Here is a 24,132-nt window from a genome sequence, read left to right as displayed (position 1 = left end):
TTTTCTCATATTGAAGAAATGTGTGTTAGGGAAAAAATAATGATAATAATTCCTATCACTAAAATTGTGTAGGTGGATTTGAGAACTGCTGTGCTGCAGATAAATACATCTTTTGCTTCTACTTATAGAAGTCATGGGAAGTCCATATTTTTAGCCTACTTTTTGAAGGCAAAATAACCTACTGGCTTGAATAATGCCCAGATTTAACTCAATTATGAGCAAATTAAGAGGAAAGAATATTTAGAGAGTAATTTTAGTAAAATATTTTAATTTTACTGAATTTTATTAGTTTTAATTAATCATATGACACATAAATAAACACAAGTTCGGACCAAGCATCAAATGAAGGAATAACTCCTTCCCAATATAAATTTCAAAGAGTAGAAAACATGCCCTGGGAGACTGGTGTGACAGAACCTGACATCCAAATGTAAAGTGTGAATCAACTTTATCTGGAAGAAATAAAAGCTGACATTCAAATGTATTCTTTTTTCCATGACTTTGTTAACATTGCTCTAGTAAATTCTGGTTTCATTTCCTTAAGCTAGAATATTACATCCACAAAAACCAAAAGCAGATTTTCTTCCTCAGTTAGCCACAAACAAGTACTTCCTGTCATGCACTCCTTCATTACAAGAAAATGCAGACCTCTCTCAAAAAATCTTGAGACACAAGTCTTAGCAAAAATGACTACCAATGTTAAGTTTTAAAATACGAATAAAGAAAACTTGTTTCAGCAAACATAAGGAACAGCAAACAGAGCAGTTTTCATTATCCTGAGAAATCCTCCTGCACGCCAGCACCGTATCAAGGCAAAGGTACAGTATTTGAAACTACATTGACAAACACTGCTTACAATGAATAATCCGGTTCTCTGCATAGAAAAGGAAAAGTTATCTTTTACATTCTTATATAGTAATAATGCATTTAACTAAAAAAAAAAACCCAAACCAACCAACAAAGCCACAATATTTTTTTTTAACCAGTAGACAATGTCGTTAGAAGTTTCATACATCACACAAGAAAAAAAAATTATGTGAAAATAGTGTTCAAGTGCAAAACCAGATTTATTCCTATATAAAGTTAATCCAGTTTTCTAAGATGCTTTTGAGAAGTTTGTTTAAATAAGACAGGTACAGAAAACAATCAATCAAACACAAAATGAAACGAATAAATTCAAGCCCATGGAAGCTAACACTAATTAAAATCATTTTCTCTGTTTCAGCAGCTTCAAGGGACTACACTTATTTTGAGGGCTTTCTCCAAGGTCTTTGTACATCCTTTTCAATATCTCTTCTCATTTGTGATTGTTTGTATCTTTCTGCCATTGCAATAAGCTTGTCAGGAACTACCTATTAAAAAAGCAGGCAAAAAAACAAGGTGAATTTTAAATAAATCTAAGCTTTCAGACTGCTTTATGAAAATGCTACTGATTTGTTTGTTCCCAAACTTGATTTCATTGTTTATCTGGCTCCTGTTACTTTGCAGATTCTCTTCTGTAAAAATGCAGAGAGAATTCTTTTTACATAAGAGTCTACTGAAATATACTGAAAAATAATCATCATAGTGTCTCTGGATTTTCAGTAATTTATCTATGCTTCTATCACCATATCTGCTGGCAACATATAACCAGCTAATTATAACATTATAGTTCAAACAGAAATGTATCTTTTAGTTATAAGGAACAACTGGTAAAAACATCCAGTGTCACTTAGTGGTGATATTACACTATATACATCTACTGAATATTGATTTGTATTAAATTCCTTATGGAAGTTTTAAGAGCTTCTGAAGAGAAATTTTGTGACTTAAAGAAAGTGTTGTCATAGGAATGGTTCTCACGTGCTTAGAAAAAAGCTAAAACACAAGGAAAGAGGGGCAGGAGAAAATGGTCAGATCTCCCACCACTGGGAGGTCCTAAGAGCACCTTACACCAAGATCCACAGGGGTTTTTGGCATGTTTGTAATTATGTGGAAAAGTTGAATAGTATCATCAAAACACTCTCACTTCAGAGTTCTTAACAACTGAGGCCAGATGCGAAGAATTACAGACAGATTTATTTGAGTTACAGCGATGGAAAAAAAATCCCAGGTATCATTCTTTTGCTCAGAGAACGAAGGCAATATCCAACAAAACTTCTTAAACCAGGTTGGGCAAAATGCTCACATTAATGCAACGTTTACTGCAAAAAGCACAGTGTGCAACTGTACTGTCAAGAGGTCTCAGATCACTGATCTATCAAAGCCAGCCCAGTTCAGCAATCTGCGATGGCATGTGGCCGTCAGCTGAAGCCACCCCTCCAGAATCACTTTCCTGATCAGAGCAAAGGGCACTGTGTGAACGTGCTATTAATATGATTGCTGTGTCTCTGTCATTTGTGTCTGCCAGTGGCACAAATACAGTGCAAACAGCAGAGTACAAACAAATGTAAATACCTTAAAGTCTCCCTAAACGTGCCTGGGCTTGGCAACACTTGAACAGGTGGAGAATGCAGCCAGGACAAAAAGTCTGGTGGAGCAGGAAGTCATATTCCACTAGTTTCCATTTCTTTTGTCAGGCTTTATAATTGAGCAATGCTTGGTATTTGCTATCAGCAACTTTTTCTTGAGCTAGTATGAGGGACAGCTCACCAGTATATGTTTTATGTACTGAATTGCTCTTACTGGTAAACAGCTATGCTGGCAAAATATGACAACTCTGGAAGAGTCCATTCTGCCTATGTTTCAAACATAGTTAATGTATCTCTAGCTGAAAGGCACAACAGCCTTGTCAATGGAGATAGAAGTAATGAGACAAAGCTATTTTTCAGTTGAAATATGGGATGATTTTCTTCCTCAGTATCAAATCTTCCCCTAGAGCTTGAAGCATAATTTATTCCAAACTAAAATTGCAATTTCTTGCAAGAGTGGTTTTTGAGCAAGCACAAATCAAGAGTGGGAAGAAGTGAGGATATAGAAACATAAAGATCTCAGTGAGGTAATATCCAGCATCTAGTGGCTTGTTGAAATTTTTCATGAAGAATTCATGAACAATGTATCTGCTAAACATACAAGCTAGGGTAGGGTCATCCAAGTGAGAAAAGGATAAAGATGCCATAATTTATATGGAATGCTTTTCTTGGTATCACAGAGATTACTGTTTTTTCCACTAAATCTGTCCATGTTTGTTAATAAGCAGTTATATAGAAAAGATTCCTTCAGCATGAAACAGACACCTTTTTGTTGTACTTGTTTTTCTTTATACATCTATAGATTCAAAATCATAGAGAAGATTTTGCTAACAAAAGCAACTAACTTGTTTTGAAATCAAAGTATTCTGACCCTTCAGTTCTCTTACTTTTACATAATGCTTTAAGACTGAAACAATGGTATTTTCCTTTGTCATAAGAAAAAACCCCAACACTTTGTCTGTAAGGATACTTCCTTTCTATCAGACATAACTAAGTTTTGAGAATAATGTTATGACTAACAGTAACTTCTGAAAGCAAGGATTCAGAGTTCCTCTTTTCTCCTCTGAACTCAGAGACTTGTTCCCAGTTGAACTATCACACATTACAAAAAAACACAACCAGTTTGGGAACTTTGCAGTCTGCAGCTAGAGACAAGACTTGAAAGGTAATTGCTAACTCAGAATAAAAAAAAAAAAAAATCAAGGCACCTCTAAAATAGCTTCACAGTATCATTACTGCTTGCATTTTCTGAATAAAAGCAAAGCAAAAACACCCCACCCCAAACAAAAACTCCAAATCTGCAACTTAAAGGAATTATTAGGCGACTACTCTTCTACACCTCTTTTTTCTCCTTTTCCTCGCTCAAAAGCATCTTACTAGGCTTGCAATAAAGCAACATAATATCTTTGAAAGAAGAGTAATAAACCAGAAGATTGAAGTGAAGTTCTAACCCAAGGTTTAAAGTCTGAGTAAGTGTCTATAGTAAAAACCACAAATTCTCGATAAAATCCATTTAGTGTGTACTCAAACTCCCATCCAAAAAACCAAACAAACACTGTAACCCAAACAAAATTTCAGGTGAAGTCAGGACTTGAACTGGGGGTTTACTATAAATCAGGCAAAATGCTGTTCTTTGTTACAGCAAAAAACATTAACACAATTATCTGTTTTCTCAGATATGGTATCAAGAAAAAATATGCTTCTTAAAAGAAAAAGATCACATTCCAGTTCCACTTCCTGTACTATTTACAAGCATCAGTAATAAAGCTTGGAAAAGTACATGCAGGCGTTACAACTGATACATTAAACAGATAAGATAGCTGAGCTTCTTCTGATACTATTCAGACCATTGAACAAGAAATTGGTACATGCATCCAAAAGTGAAATCCAAACAGAATAAAATCTTATGAAATAAAAGATACCCTATTATTTCTCTGCAGACCTCAATGTGTATGCTATGCATCCCAAACTGTTACTTTTTCTTTAGACATAAAAGACTTTGGTTAAAGTTCACAGTTACTTCCTGGGACTCACGTGTAAGGTAAAATAAAGCTAAGCCTATCTAGGACAAGACAGACTAAAATATTTTCTTTCCTTGAGACACCACAAACACTCACCAAGAAGGGTCTAAATAGTCTTGGACTTTCATGACATGCTTCAGGTGCTAACCCAGAACCAATAGAAATCTTACCCAGTAATGTATACTTACTTGGTTTGCTCTTTCCAGAATGTCAATCAGCTCGGACGCAAACCTCCAATCATTGCTGGTGACAAGTGTTACTGCCTCCCCAGAGCGCCTAAATGAGGAAGGAAACAACTGCTGATCCTCCCAACTCTGGCCAGGCCTTTACTACTGACCTAGGCACTAATGAACAGTACTACAGGCAATATTACTGAGCTGATAGAATAAACGTGGCTTGAGAATTAACCCTGCACATGAGAGAGAGCAACTTTTCATAAAAATCAGAATACAGCAATTCACCTAAAGTTGAGCAAACACAAAACTAATTTAGATTTTTAGATAATAAACATAGCATAATAGCAACATATTAAAGTATGAAGAGACACACATTCATATAATGATTAAATGAGAAAAATCACGCTTGTACTAGCCTGGGAAAGCAGCATCCAAAAGAACTACCACTAAATTACACCACCATGATCAGCTGCAGACTTTGAACCTACAGATGCTTCTTTGCAATGTGTTGTCTAGAAATTAAATAAATCAGCAGCTCATGAAGAGATGAGATAAACAAGGAAGTAACATTCCAGAATATCAATGCAAATTGTTTTTCTAATTCTTCCTCATATTTATACGAGCTTTCAAACACCCTTGATTCAATAACAGGAAAGTGTAAAACTCGCTTGCCTTCAATTTAACAGTGAATTCATTTAAAAGCATAAACCAGTGTGCTCCTACAACATACTTTGAAAGACTGCGGTCTTGACTCCCCCACTCCACATCACCTGTAGCCTCTAGAATTTGATAAGAAAAACACCTATGCTGTGCACAAAAATAACAAAACACTGATAACACATGACTATTTTCTGCTAAACACTTACCCTGCTCTTCCAGTACGACCTACTCTGTGAACATATTCTTCAATGTTGCGAGGGAAATCGAAGTTGAAAACATGAGTAATATCGTGCACATCGAGGCCACGGGATGCCAGGTCAGTAGCCACCAATATTCGAACTTTGCCTACAGTAAGAATGACAGGAAGAGAACTGGAGGCTATGGAACAAACAGACAACATACTCCAGTCTATTGGTTTTCTAGCTTATAACGCACTTAATATTCTTAACACAATGTAAAATATGCTTGTTGAATGTTTTTGGAGTTGGCTCCAAAAAGAAGCTGGTAAGTAAGCACCCAAAATGTCATTTTACTATTATTTTCATTTCAAAAGCAGAACAGCAGAGTGCAGGAAAAGTAAGAAATATGCCTGGTTGATATAAAGAGTCTGTCCAATGAACAAAAACGTCAACAACTATATTCTCAGCTGACACTCTTGTCACAGCACGAGTCTTTTATTAGCATGTGTTCACATAACCCTGAATTGCATTCACACAACCCTATAGCATAATCTGGAGCAGGACTGTTTCACAGAAAGCCCCATCATCTGACATTTAAATTTACCATTCTGTAGACATACAATAACAATTTTTCCAGAAATGTCAAAAGTAAAATAAGCCTTAAATTATTAAACTCCCAGACATTCAAAATCTTGTTGAAGAGCAATCTCTTTGTTTGCTGGGTCTTTTTTTGTCAAATTAATAAAGAAAATATAAAATTCAGAGCTCTTTATTACTTTAATTTCTAGAGTACTAAAGAGACAGGACACTTAGAAATAGACAAGTTTTGACCAGAATAAACTTTAAAAGTCTGGCCTAAACCAACCAGTACTTCAGTACAAACTCACCTTTCTTGAAGTCATCCAAAGCCTGTTCTCGATCACATTGTTCCCTGTTGCCATGAAGTGACTGTACTGGAATTCCTTGAATGCCAAAGTCACTTGCCAAGTCATCAGCTCTAGGGTGAAATAAAGCAATGGCTCTTAAAACAGAAGAAAAAAGGAAACAAAATAGTGCAGCATCTAGATTTAAATCAAAAAGACGGTAATGTGACAGCAAAAGCTAAATGTGTGCTTAAGGACAAAATGTTACTGAGGTCAGCTGATACTTATTATAAAACAGGAAAGCAAGTCTACTCCACATGGAAATGTTTACCTTTATTTATACTTTAGAGGAATACTAGATTATTTTTGTCTGCTTCACTTAAAATGTTCAAGTATGATACAATGACCACCCCCCATTAATCAGGTCTTGCATGCACCAGAGGTGTATGAAAGTAAACAGTACATCACATTGATGTATCCCCAAGAATCCAAACATCCCCCTTCAACTATGTGAAACCGAGACCTACCACCACCATTAATGATATTAAAAAAAAAAATACAAACTGCCAGTCAGTCTAAAGGAAGAAATAAATAAATAAAAATAATACTACTAGCAGCACATTGTGGAGAACAGCTATTAGACTTGATAGTTCTTATGTGAACTAAGAAACTATTCAGTATTTCTGTTAGGAAAAAAACCCCAAACAGAGATGATACTGGGAAGTGATTACATACGTAAGCTTTTTGCCCACAAAAATGATGACCTTATCTTTTGGCTTCATAGACTTAATGAAGCTATGCATGAAAGATCTCTTTTCTTCCTCGGGGATAACAATAACTTTTTGTTGTACTGTGCTTACTGCCTGTCAAACAGCAAAAAGGGATGTTAGGTAGAAACAGATTACAATAATATTTTTTTCTGTTAATTCCCATATTGCCATGTTATAAAACTAGTAATATGTGATACAATAAAATATTATTTTAAGATGTATCAGTTTGGAGTTCAAACAATGCAGATTTTTATTTCCTCATTGCTTTAGGAGAATAATAAAATTTACCCTTAAGCAGATTTCCAAACTATTTATTTTCAGAGATTTAGAGGGTACTGATTAGTGAGGTGAAAGAAATATATTATTAGTGAAAACCAGATCCAAGTTCTTTAATTTGCAAATTTTTTATGTTATTCCAGAGCAAGTTGGCAGTCTTACTTGAAATTACAGGCTTTTAAAGATGCTGTAAATCTCTTTAAAATGATGAGTTCTAACTATTCTAATAACAGTTCATTAAAAACTTCACTCCATTACCTCTGAAGGTTACCACAGAATATCTAAGGTCTAACTAATAAGCAGGATAAAATGTCTAGATATTCTCATGGCATGGTATCGTGATCTTGTTGCAACAGTTGAAGATTCAATCAAGTAGACAAAGATCCTTTCTCCACATGGGAACCTTTCCCCCCCACCAGATTTGTCAACTGGGAGAAGCTGCTGTAAAAAGAGATAAATGCCCTAGAGAATAGAGCTACAAGAGCAGTTGATGTCTTTCAAATTCCGATCCTGACAAGAATTGCCCTTTGATAAAAGTGTAGTTCTGAACAGAACAGATAAAAAGCACACTGTTTCTATTTTACTGAAAAGTGTACTGGATACTAGGCTTCCACGTCCCCTATCGCTAAAAAAAATGGAACTGAAAAGGAAACTTTTCTAAGATCCTGGGCAAACTATTATTCCTTTAAATTCTACTGGTACTGAAGCCAAATACACATAGCTGCACAATAGCGACAAATAAGCAACTACATCCACATGCTAGAAGCTTTGGACTTTAAAGACAGTTCTTATTCTAACACATACTTTCTGCTGCAGACAAGTGTCCTTCAAGAGTTTAGTACAAAGCTCTCTCAAACTCCATTTGAGAAAGATGCAATTAGGAAACACAAATTTAGATAAGGATTTGTATGCATTAGAAAGAAGATCTTCAGAAGGAAAACCAAATAAAGATCAACCAAAATGAAGGCTGCAAAATCAAGGGATCACACAAAAACATTTGGCATTGTGAAGTAGAACATTCAATATGACTGATACTTGTCACCTGTTATGCCTTCTACTGAAGAGCTAAGACTTCCCGATGTTGTTATAGCAAACATGTTGGTTTATACTTTTAAAATTTTTTCTGAACTTTTAAGGAAACTTTAAAATAAATAGCACAGAGCTGTTTCTTGAAAGCTCAGATTGATTACAAAAGATATGTGCATTTACTTACATACAGTTAGTTACAAGAAAAAAACTTCCTGGCTTAAACATAGATTCTTCTACAAAAGGAAAGAGAAAACCCAAAAAGAACAGGACGACTTACTGCTAAGTCAAGAGTGCCAACATACACAATCATGGGATTTTTCAAGTAGGATTTTGCTAGGCGCCGGACACCATCAGGCCAAGTAGCACTAACAGGAAGTGAAGAGGAAAACACACACACGTGAGAATAGTGCACCAAATCTTCTCCAATTCATTCATTTCATCATATTCTTCTTTTCTTTCCTTTCTTATATACCAGTGAAACAGATATGCAGTAACAGTATTGAGTTTAACTAATCTTAAGTTAATAGTAAAGAGCACTTGAGCTTAAAAGGTAATTTTGTTGGTTAAAAATACAGGCAATAATTATGGAGCCTTTCTATTGAAGCCTCAACTCAGTTTAGTAGTTGAATACCTAATAAGCAAGTTTCTGTTTTCTTAAACAGCGTAAACGCAAAATATGGGAACAAAAATGATTGTTGGGATATTTGATTGTTAAGTTCCCAAAAGCTGCATAATTACAAAATTAATCCGGGTACAGACTAGAACAGATACTGTTTCCTGATCTGAAAGTCATGAAATATATTTGGTCTCACATGGAGAACTGTAAGTTGGCATTTCAAGTTGATAAGGCAAATTCCAGCACTCCCAGGGTATCCTCCTTTTTTTGTGACAACTCAACTGTCTTTATATTTGATGTAAAAAATCAGAAGACAGTACAAAATTAAAAAAAAGTCAAGACTCATCAGACCTCACTAGACCAAACTAGAAAGAAAACTAGTACAAAATTTTAATAACTGACACATTTGTTTTGAAATGAACTTGTTCAACAACATTATGTTTATGAGCACTATCATGTTTAGATACCTTGTCATAACAGTTTGTCTGTCAGGACGCACATCTATTAGGATCTTCATTATCTGAGGTTCAAATCCCATATCCAGCATTCTGTCAGCCTCATCTAAAACCTGTCCAGAAACAAAGTTATTCACTCTGCCTAGTCCCTCAGATAAGGGTTTGTTTGTTGTCAGCAGGACATTACACAGAAAAATATTTTAATGGTAACTGTTTTAATTGCAGAATCTTCTCCATAACTTACTGCAAAACCTGTTCAACTTTTATTTTACCTCTTCAATTTCCTTTACACTTTTTCATTCAGTATTATATTTGCAGGCAAAACAAGAAAATTAACAGTTCCCTTAAGAGCATTTAAAGTCAATTAAAAAACCCCAACTGTTTGTTTTATCAATAATTAGATTAATGGCTAAAACTAAGAACAAACTAAAAAAACCCCAAAAAAACCCATAACCAACCAAATCCAGAGGGGAGCAACCTGCTCAACACACATAAGAAATTGTTTGCAATTTTAAGGGAAATCTTATTTCTACCTTATATGAGATCTCATACAGGACCAAAATATCACTTGTCAATTTAGTTCCTCATTACAGGTAGGAAAAAAACCAGAGCATACACTCTGGCACACACTAGGACGCTGCACAACTCCCAGAGCACAAGCTTGTTTCATCTGGTAAAAAAAGCTAGAATTGAACAAGTGAGCTGGAGGTCTGAGAACATCCCTTTGGAACTAAAAAGTTTTCTAATATACAAGCACACTTGTGAATGTTTTCAGTCTTATACAAAGAAAGATGACTGACATCTGAGACTCATTTATTTACTTTGGTTTATAGAAACTCTATTTGAAAATTAAAGTCACATGGATTGTGCTTTTAAGTATTGACAATTTCTAGTCACTTATGTGGAAATACAAGACATAGATGATAATTCCTTTCTACTGTCCTAATTTTGCTGTTCCATTATTCTCTGATATATTATTTTATTAAAGGGGTTTAGTACATTATTTATGTAAATCTCTGAAATAACCACAAATTAACAACTGAGAGACAAGAATTCTATTTCTTTATTTAATTCCCTTTATTTTTAGAGGCCTCCTAAAGGTGTCATTAACTACATGAATTCTAATAGAATAGCAAGTCTGAAACATCACTAATTTTACATAAAGAGTTGCCTGCTATGCCTTTTTCGGCAGCAGAAGCTTTCTATGCTATTAAGCTCACTGGCACTTTGCTGCAGAGGGAAAAAGAAGCATCTGTGCCTAATAAATGGATCAGGTAGCTGAATTTTACTTTTCTTATTTCTGATAGCTGCTTCGTTAAGAAGGCTGTAATATATATCAGGTAGCTATTAGTACTGATTTTTTCAAATGTGTCACATTCAAGCCCATCCTGTTTATAATCTAAATGCCCTTTAAAGGACATAATCTTAGGTTTCTTGTTATCTTTCAATATATACATATTTATTTGTTTGTTAACATTATTCATTTCAGTTCTATTTCTTGGCAAAAAATTCTTACAAGCCAGTTTTTCCTTTGAAAATTTTGCTTCCTCTCTCCTTTGTTTTAAAACAGTTATTGGTAAGTTTAACACCATTTTTTTAATTGAACAATAAAAGCACTACCTTTTACATCCTCCTTCATGATTTATATATATTTTTTAATTACACTTTCTCCTAAATGTTTCCCAATTATTCACGCACAATTCTAACTTCCTTCCTTCTGCTTCATCAGCATGAAGTCCAAAGAATTAAGATTACTTCATCAGACTGCTGATGAATAAGGATTTACACTGAACACAGGAAAACAAAAAGCATATTGTCATATGACATGTATTTTGAACACTCAAAAGGCTGTTTATGACAGAATCTACAACCTTACTTCTGAAATACTGAACAACAGCAGCCTATCAGGCAAGAAGAGAAATTCTAACCCCAAACTCACCTTGAGTCCAGCACCTAATTAGACATAATTAACAGAGCTTGGTTTTGTGTTGTTGTTTTTCTTTTCTGGGGGGTGGTACATTTGGTTGGGTTTTAACAAATGTATCCCAGTATCTGACCTTGGAAGTCCTTTGGGAAACAATTGTATCACATTAGCAAGTAACACTCAGTTTACTTTGGGAACCTTCCTAAGACTCAGTAGTATCTTTCAATGAAAACTGTAAATGAAGCTCTTCAATGAAGAGTGTTCTTCATCCAAGGTGGCAAATGTGAAATCTATAACCACTCTTTTTTTCCTAAAGCAAGGCCGCAAGATTATTTGTTGGCAGAAAACTGACAATGAAGCTCTGGAAACAGAAAGCATCATATATATTGAAAAGCACAAGAAACAAGGATAAATATATAGGAAGATCACAAAAAGACAGAATTTTCAATGTCCAATTTTTCACATAAGGCTATGGTAGCACAGAAGTTCCTTAAAGTCTGAGGCATGAGACCTTAACTACAACAAAATACATGGTTCTTGCACTGGCTCTTCTGAAAATATTTAGCTGTTAGTCATGCAACAAAAAATGTCTCTCGTCCTTGCTTTACATCATCTTACTTTTCAATATGATAGTTAATTCTCTTCAGCAATGCCATACTGCAGTATATGCTGCACACACTGAAACATGTGCAGTTCAATACCCACTGCTTTATGAAGCACTGTGTGCCTGTGGCATGACTACACTTCACCTTGGCAGAAAGGTGACCTGTGTTCCTATAGTACTCATAATGCAGGTTTTCAGGCCTGTTTTCCTCCTGCTCAGCAATCACATATAAGTTCTCTACAGAATGCTACTCTCCTGTCTTCCTGTAATAAACTTTTTTCCCAAATGGCCAAAGCTCACAACTATCACCTAGAATTGGAGCTAACTTGTAACAAGAATCTAACTCTCACAGGGTAGTGGGGTGGACAGAGAGCATGGCCAAACTAGGCAACAATTCAAAGACAAGTTAGAAATAAACTGAATATAATGAAGCATTTTTCAAACAGCAATGGTCTTACCTGTTCAGCACAGGAAAAGGCAAAAATGAGATGATGATATAAGGATTATAATAATGTTTAAAAGGCTGTTTGCCCACTGAGATCAAAAGAAAGTCAGTCCCCCAACATTTAAATATCTGTGTGTGACTCCGCTACCACACAAGTTCTAATAAAAAAAAAAATCAAGACACTGGTAACCTTTAAAAAGAAAAGGAAAAGACAACTTCAGAAAGGCATTTCATCCGTTAGTAACTAATGCTGACAAAATGAATTTTAGAATGCCATTACTGAAAAAAACAATTTAGCATCTTTAAACTGCTTGCTCTGCTAGAAGCCTATTTTTCCTAGGGAATATTTCACATCTGCAATGCAATTACAGTAAGTATGAATCATCCCTCCAACACCAATATCAGTGATAAGCTGTATTGTAATTAATACTTTGGAAGTTTAAAGAAAACTCCATTAAAGCTTAAATTCAAACTGAGTCAACCATTTCCCAGCTGGTGCATTACTCATTGCATATCAGTTACTTGCCAAATATGTTATGCTCTTCAAATTTATGAAGTTGTTCATTTGAAGATCATTCAGTCTGCCAGGAGTAGCAATAACAATATCCACACCTTTGGTAACCGTGTCTATCTGTCCTTTTCGGTCCCCACCACCATAGACGCAAATACTGTAAAATAGAAGTTTTAAAGATGCAGTGAATTAAATTGCAGCTAAAGTCAATCCTTTTCAAATAAATGCCAGCATGTTGCTTTAAAAGTGTCACCTGGTATTAACAAGTGGAAGGACTACAGTAAGTGTGATTGACAGTATTGCAGTAATTAATAAAATTAACACTGAATGACACTCCCTCAACAGTTCAGCAATAGTTTTCCACTTAAACTGCAGTGAAAAAATCATGAAAGGAAGATAGCTCATATGTTCTGGGTTGTTCTGAAAATATTTACACAAAAAATAGATGAACATATGAAAGGATGCATGATTTTCCCAACAGTTACATCAAAAGGGAGATGTTTTGCTGTTGGGGTGATGGTAATATGCATTCAGAGTGCTACACAAAGTTAACAGAGATCCCTAAAAGCAAGTTTCAGAGTACAGTAATGTCTGTTAGTTGCTTCAATCAAGATCTACACTTGGCACGTTTGTGGATGAAACCAAACTGGGGAAAGAGCTGATACACTCAAGAGAATTAGGCTTTTACCAGAAGAACCACAAAAAAGCTAGAGAAATGGGCAGATGAAAATATCATAAAGTTTAATTTAAAAAAAAAAAAAAAGATGGAATATGACAGGGCCAATGTGCTAGAAGATGACATTACAAAAAGACTTGTGCGGGCTAGAGCCTGGACACTACTCAGCAATCTCTTAGAAAAGAAAGCCAGGTGTGTTCTACGGAGAAGGTAGCAATAGGAAGTGCAAAAATAATATTGGCCCATTGCAGGATGAGATGGTCACCTTAAAAACAGGGACAAAGACAAGGCAGAGCTGTCTAATGTGTCTTCAGTACAGATGATGCATCAAGGGGATTTCAGTGCCCTGAGCTGGAGAAACACAACTGTGAGAATGATCCACTCCCAGCTGAGCTGCAAATTATGCAGGATCTGCTGCTCCAGCTGGATTTCTACAGATCTATGGGGCATAATGGGATTTGTACAAAAATCCTCAAAGAGCTGGCTGATGTCATTGCAAAGTCTCTCAATGATTTTTGAGCGGTCCTTGGACTCCAGAAAGGTTCCTGATGAAGTTATGGAGAAGATTATGCTGGGAGGTAAGACAATGTAGTCACTGGCCACAGCCAGCACAGCTCCATGAGGGTGAATTCTTGCTTGTCAAGTCTGACTTCCTTTTATGATAATGTAACCCACCAGGACGATCAATGGAAGCCTGTTGGTTTTGAAACAGCTGGATAAACACATGATGGGATGAGTGAGCAACTGGCTCACAGGTCAGGATTACAGTGAATGGGGTGACATCAGACTGGTGACCTGTCACTAGAAGGGCCCCAGCGGGCTCCATCCTTGGCCCTCATAACATCTTCATAAATGACTTGGAGGCAGGACTGGAAGAGGTACTAAGCAAGTTCACAGATGATACAAAACTGGGAGGAGCTGCTGAGTCCCTCCAGGGCAGGGAGGCCCTGCAGAGACCTTGACAAATCAGAGGCAACCATCAACCACATGAAGTTCAATGAGGGAAAGTGCTGGATTCTGCACCTGGGATGGGCAAACCTGGATGTATGAACAGAGTGGGGAATGGGATACTGTATAATTCTTCTAGCTGTCAACTCAGAAGGAAAAGAGGCAGAAAAGCTACCTAGACTTTGACCATGAGATTAGTAAAAACAGGAATTCTGAAAACTGAGAAAATATAAATTCTGCATTTACTACTATCTCCTCCCCTCTTAAATGCAGTTATTGTAGTAAGTGAATTAGGACACAACTGGTAGGAGAAAAAAGATATTACTTAACAAGCCAGTGAAAAGCAAGACTACCTTTTAATTCCTTTGTACGCATACTTTGAACACTCCGCCTCTACTTGAAGTGCCAGTTCTCTAGTGGGAGCAAGAACTAACATTCCAGGCCCCCCACGTTGATCTTTGGATCTGCAACAAAGCATATTTAAAATGTTGGTGTATAAGGATGGGCAAAGTCCATCTTGCTTGACACTGAACATTTTTATACTGTTCTAAGCGTTCTCTGTACACTGCTGCTAATGGAATCTATGGTGACAAATTTGGTGCTTATTCCATCAGACTTATGAAGTTTTTGTTTTTCAACACATGATTTTTATGTTCATTACTAGAAAATCATCTCAGAAGTTGGGTGCAGGAGGAAGTAAGTGCAGGGGGAAGTATGCACAGCTAAACAAATCAGACCTGTGAGCAGTCCTTACATTGGTTGTGAAGTCAAGTGAATGAATCCAGGCATTAAGTATGCTAATGTCTTCCCAGTACCAGTCTGCGCTATACCAATAAGATCAATTCCTTGGAGTATAATTGGCCACGCCTGGGACTAACATAAAACAACAAATACTTAAATGTAGTCTTCATTTTTCTCTTAAGGTGCAGTTAAATAGTCATTGAAATTGAAGACATACCTGAATTGGTGTAGGCTTTTGAAAACCAACTTTTCTTATGTTGGCCATAATATCAGGATAATGCTCAAATACATCTTCAAATTTACAAACAGGATTGGGAATGCAGCGCTTTTCACCTTCTTTCAAGTCATCGCAAGTTATGTTATTATTTTCTTTCCTGTATAAAGTAGTGCAATTGTTTTAAAGTCTCATTATCTGAAAAATTAGAGCTAACATAAAAGACTGTGTTTCTTAGCTTCTTTTAAACTCCTTGAACAAGAAAAACCAAGTTCAGGCTCTTGAATGGGACTGAATTAGTTATCTATCTTTCTTAAAAGTCCTTCTACAGGAACATTGCTCCCAGAGGTATCAATTACATTTTTTCTTAAGAACAACTAATTTGAAGTTATATATAGTTATTAACATGAACTGCACTCCTATCAGGCTAAAATTATATCTGATTACAAGTTAAGTAGGTACGACAAATTTTTAAACCCAAAGACAAACCAGAATTCAGATGAATGGCTTCAACTTATCAGTCAGAATTCTATATTCTGACAAAAACCTCTCCCAACTGTTTTCAGAGCTGCTACCTGGATACTCTAGAGAATACCAACAGAACAACCTTGGAAGAAGAACATGACCAGTAAGACAAGCTCCAAAAAAACCTGCTGGAACAACAAGGCCCTAAAAGCAGGCAAAACCCAAATCACAACTCCTATAAAAGACTATATTAAAAACTGCTGTTCCAAGGCTTCCTCCAATTTAGAGCTATTAATAGGCTGTCCTAGTTTCAGCCAAGGGCAGAGTTAATTTTCTCCCACTGGCAGTGAGGAGAGCTTGAAGCCATGCTGGCATGCCAACATTGTTACTCTGTATCACCCAAATCATCATTGGGGGCTTAAGCGGATTTTCACTTTCCAGGAGAACAGGGGTGTGGTTTCCTGTGGAAGAAAAAAAGCAATGACTCTCCAAGGCCATTTTGTTCCTTTTCCCAGGAGAGCAAATGGTGGTGAGGTGAGGTGGTGTGGATGGTCTGACCAGCTGGCTTGGCATCATCATTTTTTGTTATCTCAGGCTTGGGGAAAACAACATGGGCACAGCCAGTTTACTCCACCATTCTCTCCTTTGTCTCAGGAGCTTCGTGGTGCTGGCTGTGTGGCGCTGTGTTGGTTGGACTTCCATGAACACTTTTGCATGCAATCACCTTTTATATAATGTTTGGGGTTTTTTTTGTGTTGCTGCTGTTTTTCTTATCTCATTGATGTTTTCCAGTAAATTCTTAATCCATAATCTCTGCCTTTCGTCCCTCTCTCACGAGAGGGAGTGAGGGAAGCAGAGTGGCTGCTTATAGCTTAATTTCCATCTGGTTTTAAACCATGACATCTGCATAAGCATATTGAGATTTCAGTCCTGTACTCTTCTGAAGATTCCATTCAGTAAAAAGCTTTTATTCAAGTGGGGTGTAAACCAGGAAAAGAATGAGCAATTCAACTTCCTTCATGTTTATAGAACTATTTCTTAAAGTTGCTGCCTTTTTTTCATTAAAGCAAACTGATTAGATGAAGTAGAAAAAAAATTCCTTTATCACACCAGTTCTAGTCCTCAGTACATATTTTTAACCTACAAGAACAATGTTCTGTAATTTTCACTATCTCTAACAACAACACATCCATATACCTTAAGGGAAAAGATGAAAGCATCTGTAAACGATTCCATGCTTTGCTTACTGTGGCAAAGTTTCTCTGGCATGCAAAGGAAAAAAGTAATCTTGCAAAAAGAAAAGTAATAAAAAGCTAACACTTCAATAATGCTCACTAACTTCATTAGAACTACTAAAGAGGGCTGTAACTATTACCATGGCCTGAACCAAACCACTTAAAACAGATGATCTGTTTTCCTTGCAAGGTACTGATATAGGTTGTTGGATCAAAATAAATAGATGCAGTTAACTGAAGCATGTACTCACCAGGATGTACTTGTAAAAACAAGACAGATAAAAAAGGAAGACAACAGTAACAAAAGTTGGAATTTGGTTTGAAGATAGCTTTGACTAAAAAAATGCAGTGGAAAAATTGCAGCCAAAAGATATTCAACCTGTGAACAACCCTATTTGGAAGGACCTAGAAAATGTGAACATACTGTCTCATGAAAGGCAAAAAACCAGCCAAAAGTCAGTGAACTGCTATGAATTTTTTCTGTTCTGAAATTCAACTAAATCAAACATTTTTAGAGAAGCAGAAAATCCCTGAAATTAATTTTCCAGACAACTAATAATCTAATCTGCTAGTTGTTTCATTCCCAAGAAAGAGTTCTTAAAAATATTAAGTTGCTACAAGACCCCAGAATTAGTGTCTCTGTCTCAGTATTTTATCTCCCACTTTCTAGTCTCTCTAGTTTAATTGTAATTCTTGCCAAGCAGATGATTCCCTAAAGAAATGATCTTACCGCCACAGTTCCACTTCTTCTTGTGACATAGATGCAGTCCTGGATGATTCTTTGTAGAAGTTTTTCTCAATTGGAGGCAAGCCTTAAAAAATCAGAAAAATCCAACTTGAATCAGCAAGAAATAATACAGTCAATGTAAGTATAAAGCTAAAGCTTAAGAGTGAAAGCTCAGGACCCAGAAAGTGCCTTGAGCCAGAAGACTAGCTGGAAGTGATGGAAAACCATTGCTCATGTAAAAAGATGAAGGCTGAGACAAACACTTCAATATCTGCAAAAAACCCACTCCCCCACATTTAAAGTTCTGAAGTCATATCTACTAACATATACAGCAGTATATTTAACAACTCCTAGGTTTGGTGGTTTTTTTTTTTTTTTTTTACGGTGGCTACATACAAAACAACACTATTTTCAAAGGGTGACATTCAAAATACCATGTGAGTAGCAGGTTTAAGTCTTGGCACAGCAATCAGCATCTTCCATGACCATGTTGAGAAATGCTAACATGGTCAGCTCACTGAAAATACATCACTAATTTGGGCTCAGAAAGATTCAGTTACCCCAAATCAAGTATTAGAAGCATTTAAGCATTCCAACAGATTTACCACATAAAGACAAGTATAATACAATCAAAATTGTAAAACTAACCTGCCCACTTCATAGATTCATATTTGGCCCTGTTTTCTCGAAGAGAGGCCCAGTTTATTACTGGCTTCTTTGGGTTACTTTCAGGCTTGAGAACGTCCAAGGTTTTTCCTGCAGAGTTAGTAACAAAATGCTGCTGTTTGATGGAACAAACCATGGGGAGAAATCTCCCCTCAAAACAAACACATGTTTTCTATTGCAAGGCCTCATATATTTTAAGCAGATATAAAACATATAAGTGGAAAATAATTTCCTAGATCTCTGCCCTGAAACATTGCTAAAATATGTACAAGTTCAGTTTTGATAAAAAAGGGGGAAACATTTCAACATCTTTAGCTACTTAAAGGAAGCAATGACAGGGTATGAAATGCTTCTCCTCCAGCTATAAACTAGGTTTGTTGTGCAGCAAGGTTTTGAAAAACTTGTGAAACCAGCAGATGATATGCAGAGAGAAAGCTTTAGCAACTACAAGAGCAAAGCTTAGGTCTAAAGCATCCAACAACACCACCATAAAGCTTCAGTGTAGTTATATTCTGTACTTCTTTTCTGATGAGGTTAACTCTTCCTAAGTAAGTGCAGTTTAACCTGAAGATATAAACAGCAACACAGTTGTGTGGAAAATTAGTGGAAAGGCAGGAAACATAGGGATAACACTGTCACAAATCCTAAGGTAGTTGTAAATATTTCTAGACTCTTGAAACATACTCATCCACTTTCTGGGACACATCTAAAAAGGAAACACACAACTACTACAGCCCTTATTCTAATGCTGGAACATAATTCCTGTACCCCTCCTTCCTCATCAATGCATCAGATCAACAATTGTGGATGGTGTTTGCCTGTGCAAAAAAATTGTTGGGAGCACATACAAGACATACCAATAATATAAGCAGCATCCAAATGAACAAAAATGATTTCCATATCCATGTAACACAGCTAGCACAGGAAAGCCTGGTAAAGCCAGGCATGAAGTGCAACATCAAATCTTAAGACGTTACCTACCCCTGAAAGTAGTAGGAAGTCAGCATGGCTCAGGCTAAGATCAGCACTTTATGGACTATCTTTACAAAGGTTTACTGCATCGTAATACTCCACAGATACCAGATTAAAACTTGCACTAGAGTCAATATTGGTATTATGGAGGAACCAAAGCGCTATAACATTCTGCATCCATAAAATTGTTGAAAACACACAGAAACTGGTTTTCACAGAATCCTGGCAGTCAGTTTGGGGGGAGTTGAAAAAAGAATGTTATCTTGGTATTTCTGTTTTAAGAAGATGCCATTGCCCAAGAACAAGGTTTAAGTTAACTTAATTTGTAAAACACTAACAATATAAAAAGACTCCAGCAAAGTACCAAATATATGGAATACAATCCATAACATTTTTCCTCCCAACCTCACATTTCTTACCTTTCTCTGTCCCACCTCTAACACAGTTTTGTCCAGAACTTGTAATAATATCGTCAATCAACATCTTGGCTTTGTTTTGTACATCAATGCTGCCAAAAATCTTTACTTCAGACTCATAGGTTCCTCTTGTAACCTATGTTCAAAAACATCACTGAATTTTTTTTCCATACTGCAAAGACAAACATTATATAAAAACAGATACTGAAAAAAATTTTTGATCTTTTTTTTCCCTGAAGTTTAACTTGTTCTATGAAAAGGCCCTTTAATCCCTTTTCTAAAAGAGAAGGAAATAAATGCAAACTTAAGAGAAAAAAAAAATCAATAACCTTGTCCTATTTTCACATAACATCCAAGTTGCACCCTCAATTCCACTTCCTTTTCACCAATTGTAAAACAGTGGCATTATTACAGCTGTTGTAACACCCTTAAACTTCCTCCAAATGGTTTACACAGAAACAACCAAGTATGCTCCCAAACAGAGCCTTGACAACATACAGCACATGGTACCTTTATCCTGGAACCCGAAGAATCCTCAAGTTCTTTAATTTTAGCTCCACCCCTACCTGTTATAAAGATACACAGCAGGTATTAGATTTAGGACAAACTGCCCAAACCTACACATTAATTGCATATATTTTGTTTGTTACGAAACCCTAAGACATTCATATGAGTGCGTGTACCTACAAATAAAAGCACTTGTGACACCAAACCCTTGGGGACTGTAGGCAACTCTTCTGTCAATTAATCAAATGCAAGGTTTGTGTGCAGGGGAATGCCCTTCAATAGAAGAGGTGGAGGAATAAAACTAGACCAAGAGATCGTCACCCTTCCTCCATGTGACTAGAGGGGCTTCAGAACACTTGCACACTGCTGGCCTTGAGAAACAGACATCAACTCCATCACTTTAGGGTGGAAAAGTTTCCCTAGTGAGTGGCGGATACTCTGCAAAAGCAGCCTGCCGCGCCCAGGTGGAGAGGGAGCCGCACGGGAACTGCGAGGGGCCCTTCCACGGCCAGACTGACGGAAGGCAGGGATGCACTCCCTCAGGACACCGGGGGACACCGGCTCCTCCCCACCCGCTCACCCCAGCGGGTCCAGCACCCGGCCCGGGGGGGCACCCGTCATTACCTATGAGAGCCCCGACCAGGGCGCTATCCAGGTGGAAGCAGAGCGGCGCCGCAGAGTCCCGAGCCTGGCCGGCCGCAGCTCGGGGCGGCCGCTGCCGCGCCGCCCGCCTCGGGCCGCCGGAGCCTTCAGCGCCGCGCGGCTCCCACCCTTCCCCTCCGGGATTCCCCCCTCGCCCGCCGCCCTCCACGGAGGCGCGGCCCCACGAAGGGGTGCTGGGCGACCAGCACAGCGGCCCGGCAGCAGCAGCGGCCCGCGGCCAGTCCGGCGCGCCCAGCTCCTCGTCGCTGCTCGCGTCCCAGTCCGACATGGCGGCCTCACCCGGCTCGGCCGCCCATGCGGAGGGACTTGGCGCGTCTCAAACCCGGGGCGCGCTGATTGGCCGGGACGGGCCGCTCTCTGAGCTGTGATTGGCTGGCTGCGCACGGGGGCGGAGGCTCCATGGCTGCCCCTGCGGTGTTTTCAGGGGCTCGCGGGGCCGGTTCGGCTGGAGAAGTTCGGCCTGTGGGAGCCTCGGGTGCGCGCCGTGCTCCAGCAGCGCCGTGTCAAACAGACCGTGGCACTGAGTGCTTGAGACCAAGCCACGGGCAGTGTTTCCTTAAGCACTTCCAGCGCGGTGACTCCCCGCTCCCTGGGCAGCCTGTTCCGATGTCCAATCGTTCTTTCTGCAAAGAAATCGTTCTTTCTTCCTAATGCACAACCTGAACCGGCCCTGGCACGCTTTAGGACTGTGTCCCCCTGTCCTGTCGCTGGTTGCCTGGGAGAAGAGGCAACCTGGCAACAGGCTCCTGCCAGGCAGTTGTAGAGAACCATAAGGGCCTCCCTGGCCTTCCTTTGCTTCAGGATAAGCAGCTCCCTCAGCTGCTCCTCACAGGGCTGGTGCTCCACACCCTTCGCCAGCTCCATTGCCCTTCTCTGGACTCGCTCCAGCACCTCAGTGTCCTTCCTGAAGTGAGCGGCCCAGAACTGGAGAGAGGACTTGATGTGTGGCCTCACCAGTGCTGAGAACTGGAGGGACGATCATTGCCCTGGTCCTGCTGGCCACACTATACTGATGATACTTTCTGATTTTCTCCCTGCTCCTCTGCCGGCACAGGGTGACCCTGGGTTGGGCTTAGCTGAGGAAGAGGAGGAGGCAGCAGAGGCAAGAACGTAGTTGAGAACATGTGGGAAGCCCCCAAAGTCTATAGGGTGGAAGGGAAAGACAGGCAGCCTCAGGGGAGGCAAGGGAGTGAGGATGGCACTGTGTCATTTCCCCAGGTGCCCAGGCTGGTGTCATGCTGATACATTGCAGTCTGATTTTTTAAGTGATAGCATAATACTTAATCTCAAATGAAGATTTAATGATGCCTTAATGAAGCTTTTATGTTCAGTATGACTCAATGTACTAAAGCTGATACAATACTGGAAAGAGAATCCCAGAATGGCTTGAAGGCCTCCTGGGGCCGTCTGGTCCAACCTCTCTGCTCAAGCAGGGACACCAAGAGCCAGTTGCCAAAGTGGCCTGTGAGTTTCTCCAAGGACAGAGATTCCACAACCTCCCTGGGTAAACTGTGTCAGTGCTTTGTTACTATCACTGTGAAAAAAATAGAGAAAACCAAATGAGAACAAAAAAGAGCTAACATACCCCATACCCCTTCTATTACATAAAAACATGCTAAATGGGTGTTTAAATTTCCTTTCTTAGGAAGGGTCCTGGATTCTTCTTGTACAGAGCTGAACACGGAACATCTATGCACGTATCTTTATAGATACATATCACCACCTGTGCCTAATTGTGGCAATCTCCCAGGTAACCCAACAGGAAAAACTACTCTCTGCTCTCTTCTGACCCTTCCCTAACAGCTCTGTGCACACAGGAAGCAAGGCTGCCTTCTTTAACACAAGAAGAGAATGTGTATGTTTGCTTCTTTTCCTGTCCCGTGTTTATTCTTAGGCAGAGCTTGGTAGTGTTCACATTGGCTGACATGGAAAACCTCCCTTTCTGGCAACCATGGCTTTAAATTTCAGTATCTTATGGTGATGTTCATCAGAGAGGCTGGGGATCACCTGCACATTGAAATATCTGAGTCCAATCTTGAAGCCTCCACAAAGGCAGTGACTTCATCACAAGAAGAGGCTCTTTATATTTAGTATTTTACACTCAAATAGTGAAGCTTGTCTTCAGCCAGGCTGTAGAAAGAGCACAGTGGTGAAAGTAGGCATGTTGCAAATGAGTGATTCAGGTTTGGTGCAGTAACATTCTACTACAGCAACTTTCACAATCAAATGCAGAAGAAACAGCTTCACCTAAGCCTCAAGTTAAACTGAGATGACAGATGTGCCTTTCATGAGAAATCCTGCTTCCCACACAGGTCCCCAGTTGCCAATACTGGTCCCCACTGCCCTTTATCAAACAGGGAAGGCAGCAATAACTTCCAAGCTCATTTTCATAGAGGAGTTGCAACATTAAGTGAAAGTAAGCTGCTGTAAGCAGTTACTGAACATGTCAAACTGGTTTCTGCACATTTTGTTCTAATAAACTTCCTTTGTGGCGTTTTGGTCCGCTTATTAAAAAATTACAAAACTTCAAAAGGAAAACAATGAGCAAGCTTAATTGTTTTTTCTTGCCTAATATGTGGTCCCACCATACAATCTTTTATATAAGGAAAAAACTCAGTAGTCACGGTACTTTTCAAGTCATTTTTATTAACAACAATATGGATTCAACTTTTTCAAGAATTTACAATTAACATTGTAATGTACTGGCTAATGTTGCAGTGTCAGTGGAAGCAGCCATCGTGCTTTCTAAGCCCGGTACGAAACTTTCTTTTTGTCTTTCAAAGAAGTCAAAAATGCTTCCAATAGCAGATGACATTGGCTATGTCGAATTGTCCTGTGTGTGGCCACAGCTGAGTGAATGGCCACATTTGCATCCAGATGAATAGATAGGAAAATATTAAATATTACATGCTTCCACTGACGT

At 38.4% G+C, this 24,132-nt stretch overlaps 1 protein-coding gene across 1 annotated transcript; it reads right to left on the bottom strand.

The window, feature by feature from the left end:
- Positions 1-1,244: 1,244 nt before the first annotated feature.
- Positions 1,245-21,477, bottom strand: DDX43 (DEAD-box helicase 43; the record flags this gene model as incomplete). Its single annotated transcript, XM_084202381.1, has 16 exons — positions 1,245-1,352; positions 4,660-4,747; positions 5,514-5,652; positions 6,374-6,483; positions 7,085-7,212; positions 8,702-8,789; positions 9,508-9,608; positions 12,995-13,136; positions 14,957-15,067; positions 15,358-15,476; positions 15,562-15,718; positions 17,989-18,070; positions 18,634-18,741; positions 20,043-20,175; positions 20,550-20,605; positions 21,171-21,477. 16 exons carry the CDS (start codon positions 21,475-21,477, stop codon positions 1,245-1,247), a joined length of 1,977 nt encoding a protein of 658 aa, XP_084058507.1.
- Between the last annotated feature and the right edge of the window lie 2,655 nt (positions 21,478-24,132).

This window comes from Fringilla coelebs (assembly GCF_963513975.1).
Source record: "Fringilla coelebs genome assembly, chromosome: 3".
In the NCBI taxonomy this organism is placed as follows: Eukaryota; Metazoa; Chordata; class Aves; order Passeriformes; family Fringillidae; genus Fringilla; species Fringilla coelebs.
The sequence above is the reverse complement of the archived record's forward strand: the minus strand, read 5'-3'. Positions and strand labels throughout refer to the sequence as shown.